The 16276-nt window shown below is 34.9% G+C and overlaps 1 protein-coding gene across 2 annotated transcripts; it reads left to right on the top strand.

Moving 5' to 3' along the window:
- Window positions 1–11436: 11436 nt before the first annotated feature.
- Window positions 11437–14942, top strand: LOC103964706 (tropinone reductase homolog At1g07440-like). 2 transcript variants are annotated; one of them, XM_048564731.1, is made up of 5 exons: window positions 11437–11596; window positions 11976–12183; window positions 13436–13652; window positions 13783–13889; window positions 14586–14942. In XM_048564731.1, exons 1-5 carry the CDS (start codon window positions 11523–11525, stop codon window positions 14772–14774), a joined length of 795 nt encoding a protein of 264 aa, XP_048420688.1. In that variant the 5' UTR covers window positions 11437–11522; the 3' UTR covers window positions 14775–14942. The 2 variants fall into 2 exon arrangements, with proteins under 2 accessions (XP_048420688.1, XP_048420689.1); XM_048564732.1 differs by lacking the exon at window positions 14586–14942 and having other exon boundaries at window positions 13733–13800.
- Window positions 14943–16276: the final 1334 nt, after the last annotated feature.

The raw sequence follows: 16276 nt of genomic DNA, 5'->3' as shown, positions 1-16276 counted from the left end.
GAAAAATCCTGATGGCAATGTGTCTAGGTACAAAGCTCGACTTGTAGCTCAAGGTTTTTCTCAAGAACAAGGTCTTGACTATTCAGAAACTTTTAGTCCAGTGGTGAGACACACAATTGTGAGGCTCATTTTGTCCTTGGCAGCAATTCATAAGTGGGAGTTAAGGCAGTTAGACATAAAAAATGCTTTCCTACATGGGGAGTTGCAAAGAGGAGGTTTATATGAAACAACCTCAGGACTTTGTTGATCCTTCTTATCCGAATTATGTTTGTAAGTTAGTCAAGTCTCTGTATAGTCTCAAACAAGCACCAAGGGCCTAAAACTCAAGGTTTACTAGCTATTTGCCAACATTGGGATTCAGTGCATCCTTTTCTGACACAAGTTTATTTGTGAAAACTGATGGGACTGATGTAATTGTTTTGTTATTATATGTGGATGATATCATCCTTACTGGATCCAATGTTACCAAAATTCAAGCTGTGATTCAAGATTTGTCAGGAGTGTTTGATTTAAAGGACATGGGAAAACTTACATATTTTCTGGGCTTACAGATTCATTACAAAGCTAATGGTGACATATTTGTTAATCAATCTAAGTATGTCAAAGATCTCATTTATAAAGCTGGTATGGAGTCTTGTAAACCTGCCACTACACCATGTAAACCTCACTATCAGATGCTACTCACTGAGGGTACACCTTTGAAAGATGCTACATTGTATAGGAGCTTGGTTGGATCATTACAATACTTGACATTTACTAGATCGGATATAGCATTTGCTGTCAACTCTGTATGTCAATTTATGATAGCACCAACGGATGTTCATTTCAATTATGTAAAGAGAATCTTGAGGTATCTTCAAGGAACTTCAAAGTGTGGCATTACATATACATCTGATACAGATATTCATTTGACTGCATACTCAGACTCGGATTGGGCTGCTGATTTAAATACACGAAGATTAGTGATTGGATATGTTGTATATCTAGGCAATAACCCTATATCTTGGCAGTCCAAGAAATAAACCTTAGTATCTAGGAGCTCAACAGAGGCTGAATACAAAGAACTGGCACATACGGCAGCTGATGTGGCTTGGATCAGGTTGTTATTCAAGGATATATGAGTTGTGTTACCTGAGCCACCAACCATTTACTGCGATAACATGTCAGCTATTGCTTTAAGTGCCAATCCAGTGTCTCATTCTCGAATTAAACATCTAGATACAGATTATCACTTCGTTCGGGAAAAAGTTCACAAGGGAGACTTGTTGGTTCAATATCTGTCCACTGATGAACAAACAACCGATGTGTTAACCAAAGGCCTTCACAGTCCTATCTTTACTCGGCATTGCTTCAATCTCAAGCTAGGTTACCTTAGTTGAGATTGAGGGGGGGGGGGATGTTGACCTATATTGACTAAAAATATGAAGTGCCATGTCATCATAAAGGTTGTTAGAATCTGTTGAATGGTTAGGATCTGTTGGGATAAGATTGGCTAGCTAATTCTAGTCAGCTAAGATTGTAGAAGGGTGGTTACTCTTGTATAAAAGAAGAGAATGTGAGACTGTAAGAGATCATCAAGTAATCAAAACAATATTCAGATTTTCTCTTAGTTTTCGCTGTGTCCTTCTTCCTTCTTCTTCCTTTCTTTTCTTCTTCATTTTCTCTTTGTTATTGTGATACAACTGAGACTATTAATAACAATCTGGACCACGAGATAGAGAACCTATAAGCATCCAACCCCATATTCTTCATAATCCCCACATCTTCCTGTAAGGACACAAAAGGTATAAATAATCATAAGAAATAAGCTAATGTTATGAATATCATCTTCTATATCCTCTTCGTTCATTTAGGCGCCAAAATTTAGTATGCCATTGTCCGATTTTTGAACCTTATAGCGGTGGTATTGATCAACAGCGACATCTCCATTACTTTCATCTGCGTTCCATTCTGAAATAGCCAATTCAAATATTAACTATTAGAGCATAAAGATCGTGAAGCCACACACACACAGAGTTGAGTAAACAGATATATACTGTATGATCCATCTAGTTTCGTCCCCAACAAATGGTATTCGAGCCGACGATGGATTTGGTTGGGACACATGGCACACAGTCACTACGAGGTAGAGTTGAAAAAATTTCCAACCCACGAAAAGTAGTTTGGAAATAACTTGTAAACCTAGGCTAGGAGGCATAAACTCAAGAAAAGTAGCTCCATTTCCTATTTTAACTAATTGATTATTTGATTTAGATCACAAACCTGGATGTTCGTGGGTGTAAGTATCCCATATGCTTAATTGGTCCTCGACCACCTTGGTTTGCAGCACCTTCATACTAAAAGGCATACACGCATATAATCGTACTACTTAAATACCATAACGCAAATGAAAGGTTGATCAAGCCTCATAAGGGACTGATCTGGTAAGCTACTGAAACTGTGCCAAATATGAATTCCGGTTCAAAACTGCTTCTGTTGAGAAGGTCACAATGAATGTGGGTGGATTTGGATCAGCAGCTTTGTTATTTGTGAATGCCAAGACAAATAGTAGAGCACACCTGAGAGCAAATACCCTAATTTCATTGCCATAACTGAGGGTTTTTGGTGATCGATCGAGATAAGTTGGCTCTTCCTGACATCTTGCATGGGGTTTATATGGAAGGGCGAACGTGCTACTATTCATGAGAGTAGTAGACAGCTGTTCAGTTATAATTCCATTTTTGTAAACAAAAGTGGCTTTAAAAGTCCTAGTTTATGGTCCATTTGAAAGAAAGCAAGTTTCTATTAATAACTAAAATAATGTACATGAATAGTATTATGTTTTGCTTGTGAGGCCCTGTAAATAGGAAATTACTCTTAAGATCTTTGTGCCAACACTTTTTCTTCATGCACCTCTTAATAAAAATTTATTTATCCTCCGGTCCTAATTTGAAATTTAGGTGCTTAGTTGTTGATGAACGGTAAAATAGAACACATAGGGAAGGTTGCAGGGACTAACTTTTTTAATCGGCCGATAAAATATTTGGGGCAAAAATGCCGAAACAAGCAGTCCTTAAAAAATTTTGGGGGTGGTTTTTGCCCAAATTTGGCAAAAACCTATTTTCTGAGTAGGAGTGGAAAGAAACAACCTATTTTTGTGGGGTAAAATAGAATTAAAAAAAAAATTGAAAGTAAGGGTACCCAGACATAAAATATGCTTGCATAAAATTTTGATCTTATCGATTTGAAATGATCATTCTTGAGCTGCCTTATAGTTGTCTAAGAAAAGAAAATTGCTAATAGTGAGGGCGAACTTTGACGCTGCTCGAGTGACGCCAGAGAAAGGTGACTGGTTTTGGAGCTGTTTTAAGGGATGACGCAGGGAATTTCTTGGCTGCACGGTGTGGCAGTTTTCAGGACTGTTTTTCCCCTCTGCAGGCAGAGGCTGTTGCTGCAAGGGCGAGCTTGGTTTGGGCAGGAGATAGGGGTTTCCAAAACTTTCAATGTGAGAGTGACTCGCTTCAGATTGTTCAAGCGTCCAGGAACCCCTTCACTGACTTATCTGACATTGGGCAAGTTATGGAGGATATCAAGGAGCTGCCATCAACAATCACTGGAGCTATTTTAACCCACACCTGCCGCGGAGGCAGCACACAGACTCGCTCGCTGGGGCCTCTCGATGAGCAACGCCCGTGATTGGGAAAACCAACCCCCAACCTTAATCTCAGATTTAATTATTGAAGAGAGTGTGATGCCTTAAATGGCCTTGTAGCAAACTATGTAACGACTCTTATCAATGAATCTACTATCGTTTCTCAGAAAAAAAAAAACTTTGACGCGGAATATGTAAGGATTGAAGACTCCTTCAAGCAGTGATAACTTTCACGACCTTCTTTCCCCCAATACTGAATAATTTAATCTTTGGAACCCTTTTTTTATTACCTCCTTGTTGATTTAGCAATTTCAGAACGTAAACTCACCTGGGAATCACAACGTACCGGATTGATGAGTAACACAGAACGAAAGAAACTGTAACAAATTTGATAAATTAAATTACTATGAAAAGTCAATTAAATTTGAAAGTTCTAACGAAAATACCACCTTTATACATTATAGCTTGCGTGACTACACAACCGAAAACATGTATATACAATTGCAACATGTCAACACAACCAACCTAATTTTAGAAAAAAGATTAATACCTTGAAGAAAATTTTGTTTGCACTGGTTTTAGAAGTCAGAAGTACCTTGTATATATATTGATATTAGCTCCAAACCAAATTAGTGATTTAGAATTTGTTAACCGTGGTAGTGTACTCAGCTTGGAATATCCGTCGTAGAATGAGACTGAATAAATGATTGACAAAGTAATAATATGTAGCCAAATGGTTACCTATATACATGCACATGATTACATACATATATGTGACATTGTGCTCATCAGGTAATTGAACCATAAGCAAAGAAACACCCATTCATCTAGGGCTGGAATTTGGAATCGAAAACTTGTGTTCCAAGATTCACAATCTCACTTTATTCGTCTACATATAAGAGATATGCAATAGGAAAAAAAAAAAAAAAAACAAATACATGCTAATGTAAAACAAGAAATAAATTGAAAACCACTTATAGTGACATACTAGTTCTTCCGACTGTGTAACCCGAAAATGGATTACAAAAACCAATCAATCGAGTCTAGGAACCGGTGTCAGCCAACATTGAAGCGAAGATTGGAAGATCTGAAACAAGTTTTTGCACGAGACGAACGTTGCATATTACAACATCACCCATATGCAGATAACCATGTTTTTGTACGAACGTTGCATATTACAACATTACCCATATGCAGATAAGACATCCCATCGTTTGGGTCACAACCCAGCACCTTAGTCCAAAACCATTGTGTTTCTTTAAACATTGAGCAATCACAGGATTATTTTTCGGAACCATTCGGTCCCAGAAAACCCTTTTATCAAACAACATTTCATCAATGTGACTCCATTGCCCTGCCTTTCTACTTCTTTCCACTCCCAAACAAACTAATTATCGTAGGAACCATCAAAGTTGAACATCCGCAGACAACCACGCCGAGGGTAGGACGAGATGATCCCTCAATGTTGTTTGCGGGTTTACCAAATTTTGTAGGCTATTTCATGCCACTTGAGATTAGTTTTTGGGCACGCAACTTCTCATAACTTGTCAAAACTATAAGCATATTTTATTATTTGATAATTTCTGCTTAGGCGATATATATTCTTAATCACATGCATCATCATGATAAGTTCAATTGAGGTTAATTTTCCAATCAAGTAATTGTGTACACATAGATGATTCATCCATTAAAATTGGAATTCAAGTCGATTCTTTTAATTTGAACTCATATATATTTACTGAAGTTTTGCATATTGTAACTTTGGCTAGACAATTTCCATGCCGTTATTAGGGGGAGAAGTGACAGTTCAAGAATGTCGTGAATCAGTGTTTATATATATATATGGGTTTCAAACTTTGAACTCTCCAGAAGTGGAGATTAATAAAGTTCAAGCCCTATTGAAAATAACACTCCGTCTGAGGTTATGGTCGAACTCTTAAGATGTGTGTCATAGAAGTGACAATGTAAGCACTGGAAAGGCATTGTCGTTGGAAAAATTAGGGTCTAATTGTTATATTAAATCACATGGAAAATCAAGAAATAATTTATGCAATTATATATCAAAGTAATGCATGCACATGAGTAATTAACGTTAAACGAACATAACATAATAGATTAGAAAAACCTGAAAATACAGTCGAGGCAAGTGTTAGACACTTTGTCCTTAAGACAAGTTTATGCCCCACTACGGTGCTCATGGTTGATCGGCGCATGTCTCCCAAGATACAATGACCACGTCCTTGTAATAGTAGCACTCCAAATCACAAGGCTTCATGAACCATGATTGTGTTGAAAACTCTCTCATATGGACTCAATGAGACTCTCTAATATTTAATGCACTATATGTATGTATGATGAAATGTTATCTTGTAATTATAGGAGGCTTCCCTATTTATAGAATGTGAGGTACCTCTTTGGAAAGCATGTGACTATTCATGAATAGTCAAAAGTTGCAACACTTCATTTAAGTAGACACATCTTTCTACCAAAAGACTCTACTTCTAATTTCCATTCAATTAATAAAGTTAAAATAATATTATTATTAAATTTTCCAACAATCCCCCAATGAATGGAAATTGACTCAATACCATGCAAATGACAATGCAGACACCAGAGAGAGAATTCAGTAGGAAAAGTATCGCATCGGGATAGGTGGCTTATGACTTTGAACCTTCCGTAGTGAATTATTATAACGCGATGTCTTGAACTGCTTAGCCGTTTGTGTAAACCAAGACAATAATAATCACACAATACCTTTCTAGACACCTCGTGGTTGCTCGGTTGTGTTCATTTGGCCCTGAACAATTCTTGGTTTCTCATGAGTGCTTTTAGAGAACTAAGCCCTTCAAAAAATTCTCATAGGAACGGCTCCATTCCTCACAAGATAGGTGACTTCCCATTAAGAGTATCCTGCAATACCCCACTTGTTATTTCCAAGTATAGGAATCATTAAAAGTAAAGCTTATCCTAAATACGCTGCAGATGACACTGTTTCATCATAGGACATGGGTAGGAGATTATCTCCGCAGTGCTCTCATTGAATCATCCACAATTCAGTTGTCCATTTGAACCTAGATCTTGGGATCTCCAGTCAGCTAGGTTGGGTTACCATTATGGCGATTCTTAAGACATAGGCTTTTAACGCATTCCCCTCGATGATACAACTTACTCTCTAGTCAAACATTTAATTAATTGGATCCAATAGGTTGATGACTATCTCTTATGGTGTGCACTTCCATTTATGAAATTATATTTCATTCGAGAGTCGTTGTTCCAACGTAATTCCTCCAAACATGTGTTCGAACTTGATAAATAATTTGCTAACACTAGGGTAAATTCCCCTGCATTTAAGGTATTTGTTAGAAGATTTCCAACTTTTCAATACCTTAAAACTTCAATTATAAGAGATAATCGTTATCTCTTTCTAAAAGCAAATTACTAAGTCACCCCCACAATTCTCTCATATTGTGGTTGCTTTTAACGCTATTAATATATTTCATATTAAGAGGTAGGAATTCTCGTAAAGATAAAATCTCTTTGTATCTTCGCATAGGCTTTATAAGAGCCACTTGTGTTTTTAAGAAAAACACTTGTTGGCGCCATTCAACAATGCTTTTGTGTCGCGATTCAACAAATTCATGATACTATGACCAATCATGAGTTATGTAAAACTCACTTGACACTTCGGTGATGGCCATCACATTATTTCACCTCTCAAAGGATTTGTGTTTCCTTTTAGGTGAATGCACATATGTCATAGTGATCAACTTGCCTCTTCTAAGTGGTATTATACAAATGAAGCACAACAGTTTTTTTGCCAGTCTGCAGTAAGACATTGTACCATTCTCAAATAATTTGGAGAACTATTAATCTCCCAAATTCATCCAACATATATACGACCCTGGGTTTTGGACACTTTGCATCTGCAGCATCTCTCAGAAATTTATGTGCTTGGGAACAAAAGCAGAACCGTTTGACTAGAATGCATTCTATATGCATTTTTATTTCCAATTATGCTTCTAATATCATATAGTGGCATTCCACGTATAAAGAAAATCAACTTATGCCACTCAAAATCCCAAACGGCACTATCACTGTAACTGATATGGTCACAGTCTGAAAAGAAACAAACTAGTGACCACGCCATCTCTACACATAACCAGTGATCGAATAGTTCACCAATTCGTTTCCGTATAGGCATAGAGATATAAACGGATCAAGATTCAAAGTTCTTAATCTAGTGGTCTTGCTTTGAAATGGTGAGACTCTTCTTGGAGTCGCTAGAATTAAATCTACATTTCCAGTTCATCCGTGTGCAATCTATACCATTACATCTGCATGCAATGCAAGAACTCAAAAGAAGCATCCATTCCAAATTAGTTCCCACTACGAAACGGTGCGATCATCAGAAGTCGCATACAGTTTCTGCATTGAATAACCGAATAACTGACATTTTTGAAAAATCATAAACATGTAATCGCTTAAGAATATTATAACGATAGAGTTATGAAAGCAAATATATTCTTATATTCCTAATCACTGTGTGCATTTGTAAATTACTTGCTAACAGGAAACAAACTTTGCAGTTTCAACACAGTCACATGTGGTTATTCTGAAACTAAGTAGATAAATTGGAAACCAACCAGCATAAACAAAATTGAAAATAGGTATCATATATTTATGTCTAAATACCGTGTCTCTCAAAGTCATATCAATAAAATGAACCAATAAAGAAATATATGTGCATATAGTGACATGTAGATCTTAACAAATTGAAAAATGAATAAATTTAAGCAAAATTCCCAGAACGCAAATGTGTCCTCTTTAACCAAATATAAATATATTGTTTCTTCATGTTTTAATCAACCGTAAATATACCAAATAAACCAATAAACATATCGTTTCTTCATGTTTTCATTCAACCATAAATAAAGCAAATAAACCATAATCTTGTCTTAAGATTGTTGGAAAAATTAGGGTTTAATTGCTATATTAAATCACATGGAAAATCAAGAAATAATTTATGCAATTATATATTAAAGTAATGCATGCACATGAGTAATTAATGTTAAACGAACATAACATAATGGATTAGAAAAACCTGAAAATACGGTCGAGGCAAGTGTTAGACACTTTGTCCTTAAGACAAGTTTACGCCCCACTGTGGTGCTCATGGTTGATCGGCGCATGTCTCTCAAGATACAATGACCACGTCCTTGTAATAGTAGCACTCCAAATCTCAAGGCTCCATGAACCATGATTGTGTTGAAAACTCTCTCATATGGACTCAATGAGACTCTCTAATATTTAATGCGTATGTATGATGAAATTTTATCTTGTGATTATAGGAAGCTTCCCTATTTATAGAATGTGAGGTACCTCTTTGGAAAGCATGTGACTATTCATGAAGAGTCAAAAGTTGCAACACTTTATTTAAGTAGACACATCTTTCTACCAAAAGGCTCTACTTTTAATTTCCATTCAATTAATAAATTTAATATAATAATATTATTATTAAATTTTCCAACAATTGTACCAAAGCATGTTATTTATATGCGCCTGAATATGAAAATTATTAGATCATGAAACGATGATAATTGATAATTTTGATAATAGTAGCTACTCATATCATCAAGTGTTATTCAGTCCACTTTTCTATTAATCGACAACAAAAGGTTGGCTAAATGGGAAAGAGGCATGTTCCAATTTTGAGTGTCAATTAAAAAAATGTTAACTAAGTGAACCTATATAGTTTGAACCCAAAGCTTATTTTTGGGTGAAGTGAAATAAAATCACTTATATGGCATAGAGCTTTGTAGTATATTCTACCATTGTAGATATAGCCATCTTTAAGCGTACGATTTATGCCATGAAATTCTTTATCAAAGATTTCAAATGAAAAGCCTAAATCTCAAAGTATGTATGATACCAACACATTGTATTTTAAATCAATATGAAATTCTTTATCAAAGATTTCAAATGAAAAGCCTAAATCTCAAAGTATGTATGATACCAACACATTGTATTTTAAATCAGTTTAGTATGAATTGCCTCCATGACTACTCTTGTTTGTTCGAACTAAAGTTACATTGTTGCAACATACTTTTTAAAGTGTCAACATTTTTAGAACGATTCTTGAAGAGTTATTTATGTAAATGGATTATATTGGCCATGTTCATAGTTTATTTTGAATCCTATATATATATATATATATATATATATATATATATATATTTTTTTTTTTTTTTTTTTTTTTTTTTTGTAACCTTTTGTTCTTTGCATAAATACAAAAAAGTTATTGTCAACTCCCAATAAACTCTGATACTTCCTAATTACAAGTTCTACTAAAGTTCAATTCATGAAGATGATTGTGTCATCTATATCAAACTCAACAATGATGACAGTTGAATCAAGGCTTACTATTTTCAGGGGGAATCCATTAAAGGGAGTTATTTACAGGGGGAGTCTTCAACAATAAGCTAAACTGGACATAAGCTCGTTGTGCTCTTTTCCCTTCGATTAGGTTTTTATTCGCTTGGTTTTTCTCTAGCAAAATTTTAGCGAGACAACACACCATATGAATATATCACAAACGTAGTGCCTGATTTTTCTCCTAGCCTTCCCTTAGGTTTTGTCCCATTGAGTTTTCCAAACACAGTTTTATCGAGGCAAGTATCATTAATTGGTAGACATCCAGAAGTGTTGTAAATATTTTTTATTATATTGGTGTCCACTTTCTGAGACAGTATACATATGTAATTAATTAGAACATCTTCTATATAAATTCTAAGTTTATAAATAGGCACTCTAATGAGAGTGATAAACACTCTCATTTTCTTCTCTCAGTCATTCTCTATTATCTCTTAGTTCATATATTATCTCCAACAGTAAATAAAATTATTTATATTGGTTAGGTTGAGGGCTTTAGATGTCAAACTTTTTTCATTATGTTATGAGAAATGATCTTCGAGCCCCTTTTTTCTTCCCCTCCATTCATAATTTTTTTTTTCTTCAAGCTTTTAGATTAAATAAATAATAGTAAGGTGAAGGGTCCAAAAGAAAAAGAAAAAAAGGAAATGCAAAAACCACTGCACTGCCATTTAGTACTACGGTTTATTGCTATTCCTCATTCATTTGTAAGTGAGAGGTCTTAGGTTCGATTTTCGCCAAAGACGAATTTGAACCATATATTGCTAGCTCATTGTAAGATTTTACTTACTTCCCCAATTCCTTAATATAGATAATATCATTTGTTTAAAAAAAATAATAAATAGCTACACTGTTTATCATAGTAGACATAGATTAAGCCCAATCAAAAGTATCCTGAAACAATGAAGAGCTTTTAGGTCAAACAAAAAAGGGTTCATGTTGTAAAAAAACTCAAATTCAGTTTTGCTGGTGTTTAAATATTGGGGTTCTACGGTTCTCCCTCATAAATTACTACTTGACTTATTTTGCTACCAGGCCAGGTAACCATAATAAAAGAGTTCTCTTTTTCCACTCACCTTTTAGTAAAATTATTCCGGAAAATGAATATGAACGGATATTTCACCACTTCTTATCCGGGTAATGGTAGGGAGATTAAATTTGTAAATAAAATTTTGAAAACTAAAATGGAAGTTGATGATTGGTTTATTACTTAAGCGTTGGTAAACATGCTTATTCATATTGGTGACATATCATTTAGTTTGTAAATTCAATCTCTCTAACATTATCTGTTCTTATCCATCGCCGTCCAATATGTTTGCTGGTGTTAAACAGAAACAGTTGCCACGTATGCTTCTTATCCAGGCCACCCAATATCTGATAATAATCAAAACTAGTACTAAATAGCAGCACCACTTGTATTTTGCAAGTAGAGAGATTAGAGAGCAGAGATACAGAGAAAGAGATGAGCAGCAGAGACAGAAGATGGTCTCTTGACGGAATGACGGCTCTTGTCACTGGTGGAACCAAAGGAATTGGGTTAGCTTCTCTATATTTGGATCCTTAAGACCATTAATCTCATTTTATTTTCAGTTTTTCTTTTACGTGCAATGCAATATTCTCTTTATTTCTCTAATTGGAGCTTTGATCTTTAAATTTTAGTTCAATTGGAGATTTTGGTACCTAGACTTATGACAATATGAAGGAAAAATAAAGGGGCCAGAAACTAATGGACATAAGTGATAAGGAAGTTACTTAGAAAGACCATTGATCGGCCTACACGTTCAGAGATCAATCCATAAATGTTTAATTCAAGAACTAAAGCTGAAATTCTAACCAAATTTAAGCACAAATGTTCCAATTTTTATTCCTTAAATTTTACTATTCCATGTTTGAAGTTAATAATGTTATCATACAGGTATGCAATAGTGGAAGAATTGGCAGGGCTAGGTGCAATTGTGCATACTTGTTCGCGAAATGAAGTTGACCTTAATGACTGCCTGAGTCAATGGGACGAGAAGGGTTTTCAAGTCACTGGCTCAGTCTGCGATGTGGTGTCAAAGACCCAAAGAGAGGAGCTTATAAACAAGGTCTCATCACTCTTTGATGGCAAACTTAACATCCTTGTAAGTACATGACTCATCAATTAATGGAAAGAATAATTTCAAGGCTTAATTATTGCAGTACCCCGAGAGTGTTTTAGGGTTCCACTTTACCTTCCCAAAGTCATTTTGACCTATTTTTCTCTCTAAATCATATATTCGTGTCCCATTTTGTCTCATTTCGTTAGTTCCATTAAATATTCCGTTAAAGATGTTGAAAGTGTTTGGCAACAATTTCACCAAAGATGATGTTAGAAGTTAATATAACGGTTGGCATCTAGAGAGGTCCATACATGATTAAGCTAGAAGATTAATGTGAGTTCATGATTTTGAAGGTTGAGAAGTGTTTAAAGATGAACTCAATTGAATCAAAGTGAATCAAGTATTTGTCAATTATCCATAAGAAGAGTTTTCAAGTAAGAGAGTGTAGGAGCTATCTGCAGCCTTTGGACTTCATGTCTTTAAAGTTATTTATTTTATTTCTGTCGTTTTGCGTTTTATATAACACAAGCTTCTCCCTATAATACAACGGTACTGTATTAGAGTGTTTCAACGATTAGATTGTGAGACTATCAAATGTCACAAATGAAAATCTAACCGTTCATTGAACCAAACATTCTACACACCGCTCCATTGTAAAGTTTTGCAGAGTACCACTCACTTTTGGCATTTTATTGTTTTTTAGGGATATTGGTCATGAAGAAAATTAAAATTGTACTAGTTCATTTTAGTAGAAAAGATGCCTTAGATTGAATCGGGATCCTCACCGGATCCATTTTGTGAAGATTTCGAAGATCTGTCAATCATGTCCATTCATCGTATATCGTGCGGTCAGAAATTATTTTAAATATTTTTATTTAAAATTAAACACAAACAGTACTTCGCATGATGTACGATCAACGAACATGATTCACAGATCCTAGGATCCTCACCAAAAGGATCTGGAGAGGATCCTGACGCCCTTAGATCGTATTTGTGAGGATGTGAAGGTAAAACAGTCTCATATTAATGAAAAGAGAAACCTTGCAAGGGGTTATAATAATTTGGGTTACTCCCCATATTGCTAATCTAGTTTCCTCAACTTTTTTTTCAGTATCTGGTTGTTTGAGAAAGCTTTAACTTTTTAGTGAAAATTAAGAATTTGAATCCAGTAAAAGTGCACTTTTTTCCTTAATTTATAATTGTCATCCATTAGCTTTGAACTCATAACCCCTTTCAACAAAGTTGAGACTATTGTATGTTTATGCTAAACCTTTCCAAAAATGTGTGGCTGTAGATAAACAATGTGGGGGCTAACAAACCAAAAGCAACACTAGATTACACAGCTGAAGATTACTCATTCATGATGGGCATCAATCTTGAATCTGCTTACCATTTGTGCCAACTTTCACATCCTCTTCTCAAAGCTTCTGGATCTGCTAACATCGTTTTTTTATCCTCCGTTGCTGGTGTGGTCTCACTAGAGGTTGGATCTATATATTCTGCAACTAAAGGTGCTTAATTATTTTTGTTATATATTTTTGAACTTTATGTAAAAATAAAACCCAATAGATAATTTTTGTTTTGCATCCAGTTGAAGAATTGAGCTTAAATTGTGTGGCTTTTCTGTATTGTATCTCTCAGCTGCAATAAATCAATTAGCAAAAAACTTGGCATGTGAGTGGGCAAAAGATAAAATAAGGACCAACAGTGTTGCACCTTGGTTCATCACCACTCCCCTCGGTGAAATGGTAAGATCATTATCATCATCACGTGCTTATGCATGCTTTTTATTTTCATTTGTCTTTAAATACAACCGATCTTAGGGGAGGAAAATCGAAGCAAGACCTAAGGAACATAGGTGAATTCTCTTAGTCACTTACACTATAAAAGTCCCTTCATGTATGCATGCTTTAACTTCAATGCCAATCAACATTTCATTGATGGGTCTTTCAAAGTCCGTAATCGGAATCGGAATCACAATAAGAAGTTGGATGGTGATGAAAAGAAATTATTCATGTGTTTAATAAACATGGAGGAATCAGAACAGTAGTGGGACTTATATAAAATAAAGAATTCAACTCTTGATTTTAAATTTATTGGATTTGTTTTTGGGAGTAATATTTTGATTCTTGAAGAAACAAGCCAAAATTTTCATCATCTTTTATCCATTATTTATTTAATAGCCTAGTTATGTCAATGAATTACTTGTCAATTCACATTAAGAGAATTATCTTGCTCAAATTAAAATCAAAAGCATTAAAACATGAAAATGGAAAAGACAAAAAAAAAAAAAAAAAAAAAAAAAAAAAAAAAACCAATGCAGGATTGCCAATTTAAAAATAATACTTCTACTCTTATTTTTTTTTATTGAGGAGCTTGACAAATTATTAAAATCATTACTAATATATTTGTCATACATCCATTCTCTCTCAATATGCATGCAGTTTCTCGGAAATAAAAAGAAATCGGGGGTGATAAACTCTCGGTGTCCTTTAGGACGTCCAGGAGAGCCAGAAGAAGTGTCTTCCTTGGTAGCATTTCTATGCCTACCTGCAGCCTCTTACATTACTGGACAAACTATTACCATCGATGGTGGGGTGACTGTCAATGGCTTGCTCTTCCAAGAAACATGACATGGAAATCGTTCGATATGTCTGCATATGTAGTAGTAGACAGTGCTTGAGGTCAGGAAAAACAAAATCTCCTATCTAATTCCAAAGTGGTGAGCTTTAGTTTTATGTGTAATTAGGTGACATTAATGTTCTAATTAAATAAGTGAATGAAAGACTGCCTTGATTTAACTTTCACTGTATTAGAAGAGCTTATAAGCCTGGTTTGGTTTAGATGCATTTCTGTTCACCACCCTCAAGTGATAGTAATGTTCACTACCATACTTATTACTGTTGGATGTGTTTATATTTTGAAATTTATGTCTATCTACTACACAGATCTCAAAATTTAAAATCATTCAATGGTGATAACTAGAGTAATGAGCATCACCATCACTTGAGGGTGGTGAGCAAAAATATTCCCAAGTTGGCATTTAGAATTGTATTAGATTGAAATCAAGCACTTTCAAAATTTATCCAAAATTAAGGTAGAACATGAGTTAGTCATCTAGGAAACTAATATCTTGTATGTTGACATCTATCTATTTATCAATTCTAACATATATACCGGAACCACTCTACTTTTTTTATTTTAAGAGATCCACCGCTGTCTTTCCTATTTGATAATTTTTCATTGAATCGATATATAAATAAATAAAAATTATTACAACACTATCATCTAGACTGCCAAGCGAGCTAACAAGAGGTGAACATCCAGACTTAGCCACAGCAACTAGAAAGGATGTGCTTACCATTACATCCGAGTTTAAATCAAGTTCTCCAAAGTTTAGATGAGTTCAAATTTTCATCACGATTCTTGAGGCAAAAACAATAAAAACTTAACGAGTTAACTTCAAACCTCTCCAACGTACGTACCGATCATCAAAAAGAGGGAAAAAAAAAACAATAAGAGGGGAATACAATTTTTACTCCTAGAAATTGAAAGATTTAAAAGGTGTATGTAGGTAGTCATGTGCCTTTTCGTCTCAATTTCATAACCTCTTGCATAAAAATTCAACGGGTAAATTACATGTCCTCTCGTACAACTTCATTTATTTTTTTTCAATTTCATACAACGACTCTCGATTTCGTACCAATGTCACTCAATCGTTAGTCAGTCTGTCAAATTGACTATTAAGTGATGACGTGACAAGAACATAGACCACATGTTGCTGACTTGGAGTCCAAATTTGTGCTAGATGGCTAAAACAAATTCAAAGAATTTTTTTTTAATTATTATATAATGTGAAAATTAGAAAATTATTTTCAATATAATTTAATATTTAGATTGGTGGCTCACGGCACCTCGTGGGGGGTCACTGCGAGGGAGATTGAGAGGGAGATTGAGAGGGAGGGCTGACAGAGATTGTAGAGAGGATTTGAGAGTTGCACGGCGTGAGGAGGAAGAAAGAAGAAGGTTCCGGTTGTTAAAACAATTTAAACCTTTACCCGACAAAAGATTTATGGGGCAAAAGCTTCTAAAATTTTGATATATGTTCAAAACCCTAGATTTTCGTCGAGCAAAC

This window comes from the organism of the source record quoted next, unplaced genomic scaffold (genome assembly GCF_019419815.1).
Source record: "Pyrus x bretschneideri cultivar Hongxiangsu unplaced genomic scaffold, Pyrus_bretschneideri_v1 Contig39, whole genome shotgun sequence".
In the NCBI taxonomy this organism is placed as follows: Eukaryota; Viridiplantae; Streptophyta; class Magnoliopsida; order Rosales; family Rosaceae; genus Pyrus; species Pyrus x bretschneideri.
This window is presented reverse-complemented; position numbering and strand designations above follow the sequence as displayed.